The 18,954-nt window shown below is 38.9% G+C and overlaps 2 protein-coding genes across 2 annotated transcripts in view; one reads left to right on the top strand and one right to left on the bottom strand.

Moving 5' to 3' along the window:
* Positions 1-4,533: 4,533 nt before the first annotated feature.
* Positions 4,534-13,629, bottom strand: LOC139164086 (ligand-dependent nuclear receptor-interacting factor 1-like). The gene is made up of 5 exons (XM_070745742.1): positions 13,391-13,629; positions 12,593-13,039; positions 10,577-12,061; positions 10,008-10,250; positions 4,534-7,841 (listed from the first exon to the last, which is right to left on the bottom strand). The coding sequence occupies exons 3-5, from the start codon at positions 12,029-12,031 to the stop codon at positions 7,380-7,382; spliced, it is 2,160 nt and encodes a 719-aa protein (XP_070601843.1). The 5' UTR covers positions 12,032-12,061; positions 12,593-13,039; positions 13,391-13,629; the 3' UTR covers positions 4,534-7,379.
* A 1,846-nt stretch (positions 13,630-15,475) lies between these two features.
* UBE2T (ubiquitin conjugating enzyme E2 T) overlaps positions 15,476-18,954 on the top strand; it is a 31,824-nt gene continuing 28,345 nt past the window's right edge. Inside the window, exon 1 of the mRNA XM_070745739.1 lies at positions 15,476-15,844. The gene's annotated coding sequence lies outside the window, so the exon portion shown is untranslated. The remainder of the gene's footprint in view (positions 15,845-18,954) is intronic.

Genomic DNA, 18,954 nt, shown 5'->3' with positions numbered 1-18,954 from the left:
GTTGATTTTTTTTTTTGTATACCTCATAAAATTATTGTGAATATTCTCAGAATATATCTCATTATAACTTTCAGACCACAATTGCTTGCCTAAAGAATTTTCTCAAAATGAACAAAAAATCTGCGACTAACTAGATTAGCAAAGTTTAACAGTGGGACAAAAGAGCATCTTCAGAAAAAGAAATGGGAAAAAAACATGGTCTGGGTATTTTGCTTCTTGAAATTCCCAAGCTTCCCCTCTTAATTTATATTAAAATATTATTGGAAACTTGGCATAGAGCGGCTAAACCGATCTCAAATTCAGTTCAGTAGTCTTAATTTTAAGCCAAACAGTAAGACCTATCTGCCATTTCTGCCTGCCCCGCCAACCCAGAGACTGCTCCCAGAGGACACATGACAGGTTTTGACGCCAGGGTGCGGTTGCTTCCACTGACCCCCCTCTCGTTTTCCCAGCTTTGGTTCCAGGACCTTTGCAGGCCAGGAAGCGTTGGGGTGCACACCTATGGAGCTCTGCCGGGCTCTGGGCTGGCGGAAGCTTTGGTGGGGCAGGCAGAAAGTAGAGATTCGGTGAATGAGTGTGCGAGACTGTGGCAAAAAGTGGACTCTGGGTGTGTGTTTCCAATTTTAGAAGAGCTCTGGGTGTGTGTGTGTGTGTGTGTGTGCATACACAACTTTATATAGCAGATGATGTATATTTTTGTGTGCCTGTGTGTAATATGTATGTATATATGTACCTGTGTGGCCCTGATGTGCCCCCACATGAGATTTGGCTTCTGTGCATGCACAGCAAGTGAAATCTCGTGTGAGGACACTCATGTGAGTGAGATTTGCCGATTTTTGTCAATTCCAAATTGTATGTACCCAGTACTGTTTGTTTTGCTGTGCTACAGTGGTGCTACGATGCCAAGCATCTGGCCATTGTGGTTTCCTTAAGTCCTTGCATTTGATCAACAGAAAGTTCTGGTGGCCGCAGGTGAAAAAAATGTGGAAGATTACATGTGGAGTTTTATGGTATGTACCACCACAAAAAATAGGTCTGTGAAACCACCCAGATTATTACAGTCAGTTGCCTTTCCAGTGAGACCATGAACCAAATTGGTATGGATTTATTGTGGACCTAGAAAACAGCCATGGAAACATCTAAAACCTGGCAACTTCAAATCTCCACCACTAAATGCTCTGTCTTACACATTGGTAAAAAGAATCAGAATATTAAATATAAACTTGGAGGAATTGAACTTATTGATAACTCTCAATCTGTCAAAGACCTTGGGGTATCCAATGACTTAAGTCCTAGAGCCCACTGCAACAACATTGCCAAAAAGGCTTTAAGAGTTGTTAACCTAATCCTTCACAGCTGCTTCTCTGGTAATTTTGAACTGCTAACAAGAGCTTACAAAACATTTGTCAGACCAATCCTAGAATACAGCTCGCCTGTGTGGAACCCACATTGCATATCTGACATCAACACAATTGAGAGAGTCCAGAAATATTTCACAAGAAGAGTCCTTCATTCCTCTTCTCATAACAAAATACCTTACTCCGTCAGACTTGAAATTCTTGGTTTAGACAACTTACAACTCCGTCGTCTCCGTTCCGACTTAATTATGGTTCATAAAATCATATACCAAAATGTCCTACCTACCTGTTAACGACTACTTCACCTTCAACCGCAACAACACACGAGCACGAAATCGATTTAAACTAAATGTCAACCGCTCCAAACTTGACTGCAAAAAATACGACTTCATGAACAGAGTAATCAATGCCTGGAATGCACTATCTGATTCTGTGGTTTCTACTCCTAACCCCAAAACCTTTAATCTTAGACTATCTACAATTGACCTCTCCCCCTTTCTAAGAGGTCTATAAGGGGCGTGCATAAGCACACCACTGTGCCTACCGTCCCTGTCCTATTTTCTTCTTTTGTTACTTTTTATCATTACTTATCTAATGTTTTATTTGTACAAATTATCACCCTATAATTGTTAGACAAAATAAATAAAATAAAATATAAAAATAAACACCATAATTGGGATGGTAGTGGATCTCTTCTCCAAGCAGAGCCATCTTGTGGCCTGTTCTGTTCTTCCATCAGTTAGAAAGTTGGCGAAATTATTTCTTGTGCACATCTATTGCCTTCACGGTATTCTTCAGAGGGTGGTGTCGGATCAGGAGCTATAATTTACTGCCAGAATTCTTACTCGGAGGAGACTCCTCACAAGGTTTAAGTACGGCATTTCATCTAGCTGTTGAAAGAGCAAATGCTTTGATCTAACAGTATTTATGGTACTATAACAAACAAAATGGGATGAGCTACTGTCTTACGCTGAAGTAGCATACTATGACACTGTTCATTCCAGTACTGGGTTCACTTCCTTTCAGGTGGCTACTGGTCAGGACTTTGTACCAATACCAGCAGTAATGGGTTGCACCCAGTACGGGTGGGATCAGTGATCCATTAGAGAAAATGGAGATGTGCATGCATCTCAGTGCCGACAGGTGCACACGCGATATTCGGCTTCTACGCATGCGCCGGAAGCAAAATCTCATGAGAGGATGCTCTCACGCATGAGATTTCGCCCATTTTCGGTGGGTTTTTTGCTTCCGTGCATGTGTGGAAGCAAAAATATTGGCAAAAATCACTGCAATCTCGCTTTCACGCGGGCCCTCACACAAGATTTGGCTTCCGACACAGGCACAGAAGCCAAATCTTATGGGAGGATACGCCCACCCACATGCGTGCGCACCCACACTGGTCTCCAGGAGCATTCCGGTAGTGCCAAAATGTAGGAACCCCCACCTGAATACTAGAGTGGCCCCAGATAGTTCCCACAGATAAGGGGTTACAACAAGGGGTATGGACAGAGATGAAAGGGACATTACAGTGCGTTGCCACAATTATAAATATTACAGAGATCAGAAAAGGACATTACAACCTCCTTTCCCTGTGGGACAGAATGTGTATTTATTTACCAAATATTTGAAATTAAAAGTACTGTACCCTGTAAATATCTGTCTCCAAAATTCATAGGACCATTTCCTATTGTGTGGACTGTAAACCCAGGAACAGTACAGGTAAAACTATCCCGGTTATTAAGAAAAGTCCACCTGGTATTCCACTGTAGTTTACTTTGTCCTGTTCATACAGCTGGAATCCAAGGATCCCCTATCCAACTGCCTCCACCAATAATCATAGGCGATGAATAGCATTATAAAATGCAGAGGATTCACAATGGCATCAAGGTAGATTATGGTATTTAGTACTATGGAATGGATATCCTCTTGCCGAGTCCATGTAGGTTAAGAAAGAGAATATTCAAGCTCCTGTTCTGTCAAGCTCTCTGGTAGAATCCTCCCAAAAAATGCAGATACAATTTCAGACACACACACGTTTGAAAATTCAAAACAATGTTCTTTATACCGAAAATGCAAATAAACAGAGCACTCTTTTTGTATAGCAAAGAGCACTTGTCTCCAAACAAATTGATAATTTGTACAAGTCCCTTATCAGTTCAGTGATACTTAGCTTGCAGCTGTGAGGCAATTCACAGTCCTTCTTCTTTCACAAAGTGAAACACACTTTGCTCTGGGTTAGTTTCAAAGCGGGAAAAAATCAGCACACAAAGATCAAAGTCAGAAAAGCAGTCATGAAACACAACCATCAGATAATCCTCCACAATGGCCAAACCCACAAGCTGCTATTTATAGCAGCCTCACTAATTACCACAGCCCCACCCAACCACAGGTGGCCTCATTTTCTTTGATAATAATCTCTCAGTTGTTGTTGCCTATGCATCGCTCTCTGCATGCGTGGCTGTATCATTAACTCTTGTTCTGAATCCAAGGAGGAGCTAGATACTTGATCTCCTTCTGAGCTGTCTGCCACACTCTCCTCCTCCCTGTCACTCATGTCTTCTTGGTCAGAGGAGCCTTCATCAGCAGATTCCACTGGGGGCAAAACAGGCCTGCAGCATGTGGATGTCTCCCCCACATCCACAGTCCTTGGGGCAGGAGCAGGGCCAGAGCTAACCACAACAGCTCTCAAATAGCCAAGTTCCATCAACAACACCCAACCAAATTGGGCAGGGAGGGACTTGGGATTCACTCCAAATTCAGGTGCTGTCTCCACAGTAGGGGGGGGGCTGCATGTCAGCTCCGGTGAACCTGCCAGCCCAGAGCTGTCATTCGCAATGGGGAATGGGGTGCAGAATACAGGATGATGCCAACAGCTGTTACCTGATATCCGGAAGCCACAGTGCATGTAAAGGATTGCAACTGTGATTGGGTGACAGATGCATACTGATGACAGCCCTGCACCTTTTGGGAACAACTGAGAAGACTATTCACAACCCTTAACTAATTGCAAGTCCAAGGGAATGGATAAGAATTAACCATTGGAGCGTGGTGGGGGTGGTATAAAGGTGGTGGGGGAAAAGGAGTAGGCATCTCTGACCAAAATTACACGTTGCAAATGATAGTGTTTGTCAGTTTGTGCTGGAGTAGTAGTATAGGAACTTATTACAAGCCAGGATCACAAGCGGACTTTTTATTACTCTACCGGAATCTGACAATATATTTATTTTTATTAATATTGCTTCTTCATTGCTTATTTGACCCCTATGACAATCATTAAGTGTCATACCACATGATTCTTGACAAATGTATATTTTATGTACGCTGAGAGCATATGCACCAAGACAAATTCCTTGTGTGTCCAATCACACTTGGTCAATAAAATTCTATTCTATTCTATTCTAGAAAAGGATAAACATGCTGATTTTCTGAGGAGAATTAATGAATTAAATTGATTCACATAAAACATCATGAAAATGTAGGGTAGGTATTATCTGGTGTTCAAACCTAAATTAAATATGGGAAAATATATACTATTTTAATAGCAAACTCATTCTACCAAGTCTAGATTTTTATGAAGCTAAAACAAATCCCAAACAAGCTGATTATTTCTGAGCTTCTCTGAGACCACAATGCTGACTACATACTTATTTAAGAGATGAAGGGGTCACTAAAGATCTAAGTGCTATAGCAGTGGCACTTACATTTATATACCATTTCACAGTCCTCTCTAAGTGGTTTATTTATTAGATTTGTATGCTGCCCCTCTCCGTAGAGGGGTTTATAGAGGTTTATAGAGTCAGCATAGGATCAAAAAGTAGGAAAGCAGTTAGTGGCTGGAATATCTTGGGAGAGTAAGTAGCACAGTACAATTCATTTTTCTCATTCTTTTCAATATATTATTTGTTTAAGTCAGGATCTAAATACAGTGGTACCTCTACTTACGAACTTAATTACCGGTAGTTCTGTGACCAGGTTCTTAAGTAGAAACATTCTTAAGTAGAAGCAATTTTTCCCATAGGAATTAATGTAAAAGGGAATAATGCGTGCAAACCCATTAGGAAAGAAATAAGCTTGGGATTTGGGTGGGAGGAGGAGGAAGAAGAGGAGGACAGTCACCGCTGAAGGAAGAAGGTGAGGTGAGCACCCCCTTTTGCCTTTCCGTGCCTAGACACTGCGGGAGGCAACCTCGCGCCGGGTGTATGGAAGCAGTGCGTGGGAGTCACCACAGCAAAGTGGTTTATTCCCTCTCCAAGCACCCAGAAAAAGGGAAACGCTCCATTCTCTCTGGGCTGCCAAAGCCTCCTTAAGCGCCACTGAAAGGCTCCTCTGTAAAAGCCCGAGATGGCCGGGATTAAAAGGGGAATGGCAGGAAACTGGCCGGGCCTTCGGGGCCGCTCTCAAATTTCCTGGGAAATTTTTCCAGGCTCCGGTTCTTAAGTAGAAAATGGTTCTTAAGTAGAGGCAAAACAATCTTGAACACCCGGTTCTTTTCTAGAAAAGTTCTTAAGTAGAGGCGTTCTTAAATAAAGGTACTACTGTATAATCTTTTGAGAAACTAAATGAGCTACAGGTCTGCTTCCATTCCCCACCATCCAGTCAGAGCTGAAGAAGATTCTTGAATGAGAAGCAAAATGTCTTCAAAGAAAAAATAACAACAACCCAGAATTTTTTTATTTTTATTTTTATTAGATTTGTATGCCGCCCCTCTCCGAAGACTCGGGGCGGCTCACAACAACGATAAAAACAATATTATACTGGCACAAATCTTAATATTAAAAAAACCTAAAAACTCTTATCATAATTAAAAACCAAACAGCACATACATACCAAACATAAATTATAATAAGCCTGGGGGAAAGGTGTCTCAAATCCCCCTTGCCTGACGGTATAGGTGGTTCTTAAGTAGTTTACGGAAGACAAGGAGGGTGGGAGCAGTTCTAATCTCCGGGGGGAGTTGATTCCAGAGGGCCGGGGCCGCCACAGAGAAGGCTCTTCCCCTAGGGCCCGTCAGACGACATTGTTTAGTCGACGGGACCCGGAGAAGGCCAACTCTATGGGACCTTATCGGTCGCTGGGATTCGTGCGGTAGCAGGCGGTTCCAGAGGTACTCTGGTCCAATGCCATGTAGGGCTTTAAAGGTCATGACCAACACTTTGAATTGTGACCGGAAACTGATCGGCAGCCAATGCAGGCCACGGAGTGTTGTAGATATGTGGGCGAATCTGGGAAGCCCCACGATGGCTCTCGCGGCCGCGTTCTGCACGATCTGGAGTTTCCGAACACTTTTCAAAGGTAGCCCCATGTAGAGAGCGTTACATCAATCGAACCTCAAGGTGATAATGTTCAGTTGCCTGTTGAAAAAAGCACCTTTGGGATAAATGAGCTATGAGCCGTTATGGGGCAGTGATTAGAAAGCAATACGGCAGACTACTTCTGCTGACTGCAATTTAGCAGTCTGAATATGCCCAAGGTCAAGGCCTTCCATCTTTCCGAAGTCGGTAAAATGAGTACCCAAATTGTTGGGGCCAATATGCTGACTCTATAAACTGCTTAGAGAGGACTGTGAAGCGACATATAAATATAAGTGCTACTGCTGTTGATCTTTAGTGACTCAAAAATGTTATTTTGAGTTTTGGAAGAAATTTACTCACTTAAATAACAGATCAATATTAATAATATTCTAAACAAAATCTAAGTTAGCACATTTGTCAGTATTAAGCTAGTTCTCTGCTTTAGAAATATTTGCAACTGAAGAATTCTATGTACATTTCATTTGTGAAACCACAATCACATTCAGCATGAATATAAATTGTATTAATATAAAAATTATAATGAATTAAATAAATTGCTGATCAAGTTGTATTCTTGTCAATAAGATTCTAGATTTGCATACTTCTCTTGCAACGGGAGTCCATTCATACTTGTATCTATTAATGCCGTGTAAACATTAGAAAAAATAGATTTTTATAGGTTAAATAAATAGCATCAGGTAACATTTCAGCAACTTGAAAATTATCTTTGTTAACATTGATGCATTTTTTCTCGAATTGCTTCCAAGGCTGCCTCTCGTTCCCTCAGCAATTGTTTAAGCCTTGTTATTTTCTCCTCTTTTATTTTTTCTTCCAAGTCTGGGAGGCTGAAAGGAAAAATATCCTTTTTGAAAGAACTTTCATCAAGAGCAGTTTCATTTTCAGGGCAATTCGAAGTAGAATTCAAAACTCTGTTCTCTTCAGAGCTGTTAGAAACCCAAGGATTTGAGACGTTATGACGACAGTGAAGAAAACTAGTGGAATGCTCTTGTTCCAGTAAGTTCTGTGTGCAAGAATTATTCAAGTTTTCCATTACTGAATATGAGCTGTTACACTCAAAGTCAGAGTTCTGCATTCTTGTAACATCATTTTTTCTCTTCTTTGGATTTTCTAAAATTGGTGTTGCTTTTGTCTTCCTCTTTATATTCACATTTCCTCCTTGTTCCCCAATTATCTGTAAATAAAGATTAAAAAGAGTAGTACACTATTGTGAGATGGTGGGATTCTAATGTTTTTATTACTGGCTCTGTGGGCATGGCATGATTTGGTGGCAGAGGAAATACAGTGATCCCTCGAGTATTGCGAGGGTTACGTTCCAAGACCCCTCGCGATAATCGATTTTTCGCGATGTAGGGTTGCGGAAGTAAAAACACCATCTGCGCATGCGCGCCCTTTTTTTCATGGCCGCACATGCGCAGATGGTGGAGTTTGCGTGGGCGGCGGGCGGCACCCAGGGAAGGTTCCTTCGGCCGCCCAGCAGCTGATCTGCTCCGCAGTGCGGCAGCAGCGAGGAGCCGAAGATGGGGTTTCCCCGTTGCCCAGGCAAAGGGGAAACCCCATCTTCGGCTCCTCGCTGCCGCCGCGCTGCGGAGCAGATCAGCTGCTGGGCGGCCGAAGGAACCTTCCCTGGGTCTTCCCGCCGCCCAGGCAAAGGGGAAACCCCAAGATCACTTGCCGCTTGCCCGTCACCCGCCCGCCCGGCTGCTCGCTTGCCGCTTGCCCGTTCACCCGCCCGCCCGGCTGCTCGCTTGCCACTTGCCCATCACCCGCCCACCCAGCCGCTCACTTGCCGCTTGCCCGTTCACCCGCCCGCCCGGCTGCTCGCTTGCCGCTCGAGAGCAAGAGGGGGAGAGATAGAGAAAGAGAGAGAAGGAAAGAAAGAGATGAGAGGGAGGAAGAGAGTGTGAAGGAAGAAGCAAGAGAGAGAAAGAGAGAGAGAGAAAGAAAGATGAGAAAGGAAAGGAGTGATGTCATCGGGTGGAAAAATCGCGATATAGCGTTTCGCGAAGATTGAGATCGCGAAAATCGAGGGATCACTGTATACTGTACTGCAAAATCTCCATTCCCTCCCCACTCCAGGGAAAGATTACTAAAAATAAATCCCAATTTCTTCCTGATCAGCTAGGACTCAGGAGGCAGAGAATAGATGGGGGTAGGGCCAGTCAGAGATGGTATTTACTTTTTCTCTGAATTATTCCAAATTTCCACTACCAGTTATCTAGAACTGGTCAGAACCTGCTGAAACCCACCTCGGCTATTGTGACAATATAAATTAAGCAACCCACTCTACAGCTATTCTGAAAGCAACTTAAAATCTTGCAGACAATGTTGTAAGGATAGCTCCCTTTTTATTCCTATGATTGAAAACTCAATTTTTCTTCTACCTCGCGGATGTTCTAATGTTAGAAAGTCCAATTTTGGAAGGGGTCTAAACAGCAGTGTGCTAGGAGCCAGAACGCTAGCTAAATTGTGCTCGCCACCATGGCTTATAAGTTCTTGCAGAACCAGTGCGATTTTGCTGCTGCACCTGTGGAGGAAGCAAAATTGCAGCCATGTTTCAGCGAGGTTTTACCTGCAGCTCCATGCACGATTTTGCTATCTCCACAGGCGCAGCAGCAAAATCGTGCTAGTCCTGAAAGAACTTACAAACCATGGCGGCAAGCACAATTTAGCGTTCTGGCTCGTAGCCCACCGCTGGGTCTAAAGGAAGTTTATTACAATTGGGCTAAAAAAATACCAAGAAAAGCTTTGATTCTACTGAATTGAAAGCCTTCTGAAACACCATTCCTAAACCAACATACAACTTCAACAAGTCCACTAGTTTAGATTCACTGCCCCTACCGCTTGTGCTGGGAGGAAGTCATTGAAAAAAACCTGTTAGGAATGGAAGGGATAAGCACATGATTCACTAAAACTGTTCTCCTTTTAAGGCATTACTACATTGGTCTATACTGATTTATAAAACTGAGAACTGCCATGTTTAATACTTTCATGGTACATTTAATATATCATTTTTCATGAATGAAAAACAAGTAGTATGTTGCTGCACGTTCTAAACTTAAATTGCTTCACATAATACTTCGTCTCCTTTTTGAATGTTACAAAACACTAAAAATAGCATTAAAATGTAAAAAGCTATAAAAATAATAGGGGGTATACTTTGATCTTACTTTAATACTTCCATTCATTTCTTGAAAAACACATATTTTCTCATAAAATGAATCAATAAGCATTTAATGCTATCACAATAATCCAGCCAATCATTGTGACAGGATTTATTATTCATAATATTTATTACTGGGGATAAGAATATTAATCATAAATAGAATATTCTACGTACCTTTTCTTCTTTTTCAGATTCACTTTTCATAGGTATAGACATCAAATTATCAATGTCATTCATTTGCACACTGTTGGAAAATACAAATGCTTCTGAATTTTTAGATGGAACGGATGAAACTCTCCTAAGATAAACTCTCTCTTCTTTAGAGAGACCAAATTTTTTTCTCAACTGAAGATAATGTTTTTTCTGTTGTTCTTGGATATGCTCCATCCAAATTGGCACTCCTGAAGTTATTTCAGCCTAAAATAGTAAACATTACTCATTTCAATCATTTTATTCCTTAAAGAAATTTACAGGACAACAAACATATAAATACTGAATATAAAAAGATATCTTATAAAACATAAGCATCTATTTATCAAGAAAGATCACCTGATGATCTAAAATTTCAAGGCTATAAAAAAATGGAGGAAACCCATGACAACATCTGTCAGCAAATTATTCCTCAAGAGATTGCTACAGGAAAAAAATACTTCATTTCTATTTCCACTACTCATGTTGGCAGATATGAGCATGATCCCAATGATATAAATATCCAATATATACAATTTGATATGAAGAATTACCTGTTGTTCTTCCTCTTTGACTGCATGATGTACCACAGGTGGTGATGTAGGATCAGTAGCTCCTTTAGTAGAAAGATCTTTGCATGAACTATCATAGGCATTTTCTTTTTTGACATATTTCTGAGCATCATTTATCCCAATGGAAGCACTCCTCCCTGAGGATACTGATTTATGTTGGGTGATGCTGCTTATCTGAAGATTGTCATGTGGTGAGGCAGAAGGTGTTGATTCTGCTTTAAAATCCTTATTTACTTCAGATTCTAGATACGGTATCATACTGTCATTGAATTTAGTTGTTTTCAGATTAGATGCAATCCTTTTATTTTTTGATAATACAAGATTGATAACCTGATTAGTTATGGTATTATCTGTAACTAAACTAATTAATTCTGATGTTTGTTTTCTGACATTTGTGCTCTCTTGCTTGCTAGGCTCGAGTGTTGATACAATATTAGTGTCCCTTTTAGCCAGTAAACACTCCTGTACATTGCACGTTACTAGAGTATTGTCTTTTTTAGAAGGCATTTTTCCTCCATGAAGACTTTCATGGAGGCTACTAGAACAAATAGGCAAAATACTAGCAGAATTGTTTTTGGTATTTTTTATATCAGTCAATGTTTTTAAGAGCTCAGATGCCACCTTGTTAGATGATTTTACAGGGGTAATGTAAGATGTCGATGACTCTGGATTTTCATGAACAACCCATTTCATAGGAGTCCTCTTATTTTCCATACTACCAGAGGTTGATACTTTAGCAGAACTATTGATAAACTTCTGTGATGTTGCCCGTATTAAAGAACTGGATACTTCTCCCACTGATTTTGTTTCCAAAGATTCAGAAGCAGATATTTTCATTGTATTTACTGGCGATATAAAAATTGGTACATTGATATTTTCACCTGTCCCTGAAATATTTGAGGCTGCAGCTGTACCCAGCATTTTGTTCTGAATTATTGGTGGCAAAACAAAAACTGGAAGACTTTTAACTTTAGCAGGAGCAGGTATTTGAAGGTGGTGGCCAGAAGGTAGCACTGGTGGTTTCATGGAAAGTGGAGTATTTTCTATTTTCATAATTGTTGTGCTTGTGTCCAAACAAATTGGAACAAAAGATTTCTGCAATGATGGTCTATCAGCTGAATAACTACTCTGAATGCCAGAAACTGTTAATGTAATTGGGTTTTGTTTTACAACAGTTGCATTAAGTTGTCTTGGTTGATTAAAAGGCTTCAGAAAAATTAAATACTTGGGTACAAGGATCTTTAATTCAGATATTTTAGCAACAGCAGGTGCATTAGTACTTGCAAATGAAGTCTTCGCATACTCATGACCAGACAGTAAAACATTTCCTTTAGCAGTAGGACACAGGACTTCAGTCTGAACCCGAGGCTTCACATTGTTTAAAGGGTTAGAAACTGGAATTAATTTCAAAACGTTTTTCCCATCCATCTCAGTCATTGAACTAGTCGATATACACACTCTGTAATACTTAAAGAGAGAAATATATATAATCCATTACTCTTATAAAAATCTATTAAGTTTCAAATAAATATTTTGAGTTTGTGAGTATAATCAATATTATTCTACTTTAAGTGGGATTTCTTCCAAATTCCAAAATTTAGAGTACCATCAACAGTCTTAGAATAGAATTCTTTATTGGTCAAATGTGATTGAATACACAAGGAATTTGTCTTTGGTGCATATGCTCTCAGTGTACATAAAAAAGACAAGATGACTACTTACAGAAAAAATAATTCCATCTACTGTGTTAATTTTATAAAAATGTAACTTAATGAAACTTAAGCACTAAGATGTAATTTAAACACTAATACTGAAGAAAAAATGAAGGCACACTCCCACAGGTGATTATATTACTTCTCCACCCCTCCAGCCAATAGCTGTTCTGCCAAATTGTTACCCTTTTTTGCTTTTTAAATAGGTCCTAAGATCTTATCATTCTTTAAACAAATGAATTAAAATATTTTTTTAGCTAGAAGGTAGAAGAAAAACAGAACCTACCTGTTCTGGATAGTATAATAAAGGTGGGATAATTTGAATGCAGTATGATATACATCCAATGCAATCAATTAATTGATCAATCAATCAATCAATCAATCAGGTCGATAGAAAGTTGCCTCCAACCTAATAGAAATGCTTTTAAATTTAGAGTATTATTTTCATTGTCTTCCTTCATTCTTTCAGATGCACAAACTTGGATTAGGCACAAATTGTAAGCATATAATGGAACCAATTCTGGACCTAAATATTTTACTTCAGATCAGAAGTTCAGCCTTTTTCTACAAGTACCTGCTCTAAATTATCCCAAGCTTTCTTCTTTTCAACAATCCATTTATATATTTCCCTGATGGTGTTGTTAAACATCTGACATTCCAAGCTCTGCAGATCTACTTAGTAGGATCCCTCCAGTATGCTCAAATCTTCTGAAACCACGTTGCTTTCGCCGTGCTTTGTCAGGATTCGGGAAGATAAAAATGACAGCTTTCATCACAACCACTTCACATTCACTAACTATTTAAGGGGAGAGGGATAGTTTTGTCAAGAATCAGCTAGGAGCCCCTACAGTACAGGCCTGCGAGGGAGCAGCAGGTACACATGTAGTAACTACGGGGCGTCCTGGGAATTCAGCCCCTGGACTAGTACAAGCCCGGAGCTGCTTTCCTCCAATTTAGAGACAGCGCAGCCCTCCGTCTTCGCAACCAACCGGGATAAATTGATGCGGTCGGATGCTACGTCGCCCCCCTCCCTTTTCCCTGAGCAAGCGGAGCGCCAGAGGTGACACTGTCCCTCAATACTCACTACAATGGGGTGTCAACTTCAGGTTCCCCCTCCCCCTTTTCATAAATCCCGGAAGTGTTACCCCGATCCGAGGCGACAAATACTCGTTTGCCAAGGGATAATGTCTTAAATCCACTCTAATGGACGTGGGGAAAGCCTATAAACCTCTCCTGTCTTCGCTGTACAGCCATTAAACAGCCACTTCCGGTACACTTGCGTCCATAGCTTCCTGCTTTCGTTTCTTAATAAAAGAGCGCCATTTTGCTACCTCAATAGCCATTTGGAGGAAGTGAGGTTTTAGCTTCCGGGAGTTAGCAAGAAGAATATCCGGGTTGACATGATTACTTCCTTTTGAGGGGAACAAAGGAGGGCAATTAGAATTCTTGTCTGTTTTAACAGATTTAATAGATTAATAGAGTTTTGACCATGATGCTACTTTTTCAGTTTGGCACATTAATTTATAATTGCATTAAAAAGGATATTTAATGCATAAAACTTATCAGGAAAGACTTAATGAACTCAATCTGTATAGTTTTGAGGACAGAAGGAAAAGGGGGGACATGATCAAAACGTTTAAATATGTTAAAGGGTTAAATAAGTTTTAGGAGGGAAGTGTTTTTAATAGGAAAGTGAACACAAGAACAAGGAGGGCATAATCTGAGGTTGAGGAAAAGATCAGAAGCAACGTGAGAAAATATTATTTTATGGAAAGAGTGGTAGATGCTTGGAACAAACTTCCAGACGTGGTTGGTAAATCCACAGTAACTGAATTTAAACATGCCTGGGATAAACCTATATCCATCCTAAGATAATACAAGACATATAAGGGCAGACTAGATGGACCATGAGATCTTTTTCTGCCATCAATCTTCTATGTTTCTATGTCTCTAATTACTTATACATTTCTATAATACTTTTTAATTTGACTGAAAACACAAATTCTTTTGGACAAAATAGATATTATGTCAAAGTAGGAATTAAATATACATTCTAAAATTGAATACACAATTTCAGCATTACTAGATCAAAAGTCAGAATGTACACACAGTGTACACACAGCCCTTAGGTATGAAATCCAGCTGGGTGTCTTTGAACCAGTCACTCTCTCTTAGCCCAACCCATCTTACAGGGTTGTTGTGGGGAAAATAGATATTGAAACTTTGGAAAGAGTGCAGAGAAGAGGAACAAAAATGCTTAGGGGGCTGTAGGTTAAAATGTATGAAGAATGGTTACAGGAAGCGGATATGTCTAGTCTAATGATAAGCACTGGGACAAAAACACAGTTCCAATATTTGAGGGGATCCTGTGTGTGTATGTATGTGTGTGTGTGTCAAACTTCTCCAAAACACCAAAAGCCAAGACAAGAAATTGCCACCTGTAAAACCCTACATGGCCTAGGGCCAGACTATCTTCGGGACCGCCTCCTGCCAGCGTCCCAGAGTTCCATGCTTTTTTGCATCCATCAATTATAAAATAACATCTGGTTTCAGTTCTACATTTAGTTTGAAAATACTCTTATCTGACCCTAACATTTCTTAGCTTTCCATCAAATATGATAAAAAGTACCTTCCCATTGATTATACTTCCAGCCCATGTTTTGCACATCCTTATACATATTTGACAATTTATCAGGTGTTAAATATTAATGATTGTGAAAAACACAAATGTAAGCTCACAAAACCATTTCTTCCTGGTGAACAAGGAGGAATGGGTGGAAACTAATCAAGGAGAAGCAACTTAGAATTAAGGAGAAATTTCTCTGACATAAAAATTAATCAGTGGAACAGCTTGCCTCAAGAGTTGTGAATGGTCCAACACTGAAAGATTTTAAGAAGATGTTGGGTAACCATTTGTCTGAAGCAGTGTAGGATTTCCTGCCTAAGCAGGGGATTGGAGTAGAAGACCTCCAGGGTCCCTTCTAACTCTGTTATTCTATTCTATTACAATAGAACGCCAATTGTCATTCAACCATGTTGTGCGCATAACGATAGAGAGAGGTGGCATGAGGATTTCTATGACATGTGGACTACTGCCTTTCCTACAGCTCCGACCCGGAAACTTTAATCTACGGTAGTGACAAGTTCCTCGTAGGGATCCTCCTAGCGCGGGTCCGCTGATTTAAATTTTTGAGGCGGGAACCATATTTGGCAATAGCCAATCGGCAGAGTTAGGCCTTGAAAGGCATTTTTTTCACCCGGTCACATTGCAGGCCGTTAGACAGCTTGGTGCTCTTGCTGGTTGAGAACTTGTGGCGCGCTTTTCCGAAGTTTCCCCTCAGCTTGGCTTCCGAACTCTTCGGATTCCTGCCGTCTTCCAGAGCCGAAAAACGAGCGAGGTCGACCGCTTCCCTTCGAAGGAGGCAGCTTTGCTCTCCAGAAAGTAGTCCCGGTGGTCCGACCGAAGGCTTGAGAGTGTGCGGGTTCTGAGAGGGCTCGTGGCGGAGCAAGGTGGCAAGGAAAACTACTATAATTTACGGTGTGTATCTTAAAACCTTCACGTTATTATTAAATTGCTGCTAGACAGAATGCCTTCGTGAGCCCTTCGTGCGTGTAATGTAATTAAATAATATAATTATAATATAATATAATATATATGAATATATGCATAATGTGGTATTTATTTATTTTGTCATGTTTAGTATATATTGAAGTGGTGTCTTTTTGAGAGCTGTATGCAACGACGTTTCATTTTAATGTATACTAATTAGTATACATTTACAGTGACAATACAGTTATTCTAAGTATAAGTGTGTGAGGGGAGGATGGTAATCTCGTTACTCCTTGGGGTAACAGTTAACACTCCTGATCCCTCATTTCCTTAGGCAGACACTGGGGAAACAGGAAAAGGGAGGGCATCCACCATTGAATCAATGAAAGAACTTCCCTAATATGCTGTTGATAAGTACAGTATAGGATTACAAGCTTCATCATTTCCAAACTTCAAAGCCATGGAGTAGGCATTTTCTGTTTGTTTCACTTATGTTTATTTGCTTTACCGTTTTAATAATTCACCTACGTAACAAAAGAGACTGGGCAGGAGGAAAGGCGCCAGTTTCACATCTGAAACATCCACTTTTCTGTGTCCTATTCAAGGCCAGTTAAGAGGGTGAACTTAGTATGGTTGATGCTAATCAGTAGAAATTATTTTGATAATTTATCCAAGAATAGATTTATTATGAAGTCGATTAGTATTTTCAGATAAAAATATTCTAATTGTTCTGTACATCCTGTGTCTCTCTTTAAATACCGTAATCTACTTATACTCTATTACTAAGGATTATTCCAAGATTCATGAAGTTGCAGTTGGGAGTTAGGTTAGTCAATAGCAACTAAAAATCAGAAAGATCCTGATAATATTTTTCAAGACTAATGCATTTTATTTTAGGATTCTTAAGCTTTTGTGAGATGCAACTACTGAATTAGTGAACTGCAACTCATGAAAGTGTATTCCTTATGGAATACCTTTGCTTTTTTGTAGTGCATCACATTGTTCGCTGAGGTTCAATTTGTGATTCACATTCGAATTATATTTTTATACAATGCTGCCCCCTATAACTGATGCCTTTGATTTTTTAAATCTAAATGTAGAACTTTGCATTATCTCTAATGAAATTAATCATAATAGTGTTTATGTTTCAGCTGTCAAAATCCTTTTAAACTGCAATCATGTCCTATAGGACATGTGCTATTTCTCTAATCTTTTAGTCATCTGTGAAATTGATAAACATATTTTACAACCCCTTAAATGCTTGTTGCCTGTTTGTTACCACCTGCGATAATTAAAATTCTTAATGTGTATCCCTTGAAAAATGTACATATTTAGCAAATTACAGTGCAAAAAATAGGGCCTCATATAACCTGTCAAACATTGCAGTTGTAATAAGACATTCAATCTCTTTGTGTTATTAATTTAAAAATTGCAATAAAATCTCTGGTTTCAGTATTCATATATGCAAGACTTATTTAATTCAAATTAAACCTAAATTTCTTTGAGAGCAAATTCCACTGAATATATTTCAACATCATAGGATGGAAATATCTAGCAATTCTAGGACCAAATGGGAATAAATATTGGGCAAAATAATTCTTTGGTTCAAATCAAAGAATCTGTACTTTTGAAAATAATAAATATTTGTAATTTGAAAGTGAGGACATCATAGAGTTTTAATAGATGCAGGTAAAAAAGCTGCCATTCTGTGTTCTATTGATTGAGGGTTTTTTGAATGATGATGATTATCAATTGACTGACTATTGCTTGGGATTAGTCATTTACATACCTGTTGTTGGCTGCTCAGTCCCTTTGGAGCGAGCGGCATATGAATGCAATAAATAAATAATAAAGGATTTATAAATGTGACAAAATGAATTTCATCCCTCTTATTTCTAAATCTCTTATTATATTTAAATCTTAACTTTTGGTATATGTGTTTTAACTCGTGCTGCCTCCTTTTATCTAGTTTTGTCTCCTGGGTCTACCCTCAAACAATTCAATTTTTGTTCCAGATTAGTTGCTATAGCTTTCAAGCTAATTAGTTTTAGGTCTTAAAGTTTCTTGGTTTTAGATGTTATTACTTCCTCTCCTTTAATATCTTAGTTCATATTTTGCTTCCCCTCCCCCACCATTTCTAAACGCCGAATTAAAAAAAATCAAAATGTAACTATCAATTTATCCTGTGGTCTCATATTAACAGTGGTATTATTTCCTTGTATCTTATTTTGCATCAGTATCATTGTAGTTCTTACATTGAGGTTTACTCACATTTATAGATTATTCAGATCCTGTATCAGGAATACTTTGTATGTGAACACATTAACTACAATTTGTACTTACTTCCAATAATTATATTATAAATTCCCTTAAAAGAAATACATCTATCTGCTATAAGATATGAGATTGAATAAACAATTATTTTTTAAATTCCATAATCATATTATTTATCTAATGCAAGCTTATGCCTCCTAAATTCAATCTCTTATCGTTCAATTAAATCTTCTTCACTATTAATAATTATGGCAATGTTATTCATTCATTCATTCATTCATTCATTTATTGGACTTATGTTATATATATATAAAATCATCCATTATATATATATATATATATGAAAAAAGGAAAGAAAAAAATATACTAATGGTCATCTTATTGTTGATTCGCTAGCATCTTTACTCTTCAGAAATCTTTCCTTAAGTTATATCAAGTTCATGAGTTATTCACATAACCAACATAAGACAGCAGTGATATCTTAAGATTATACTTTCTTCCACTAGTTAATTTATAACTTAATTTAGTACATCCAAACCTTCTGTCAATTAAATCTTATTCACTATTCATAATAATTATAACAATATAATATAGCATAATACTGAGAAGTAACAGATAAAGAAATCTATTTATTTTCTTTATTAAATCATCCATTTTCATGTTTCCATCCTACTTTTAACTTTTTTTCCTTCTTTTTACATTTATACCATCTTCTTTTCCTTCAAGCTTTTTCTCTCCTCTTAAATAGTAGCTGCCCAATTCCACCTTTAATCGTTTCCTTCTCTCTTCTACATTACCTTTCTTTTTTTAATTGTTTCAATTAG

This window comes from Erythrolamprus reginae, chromosome 3, assembly GCF_031021105.1.
Source record: "Erythrolamprus reginae isolate rEryReg1 chromosome 3, rEryReg1.hap1, whole genome shotgun sequence".
Taxonomy (NCBI): domain Eukaryota; kingdom Metazoa; phylum Chordata; class Lepidosauria; order Squamata; family Dipsadidae; genus Erythrolamprus; species Erythrolamprus reginae.
Note: the sequence above shows the minus strand (reverse complement) of the source record. Positions and strands in the feature narration are given on the sequence as shown.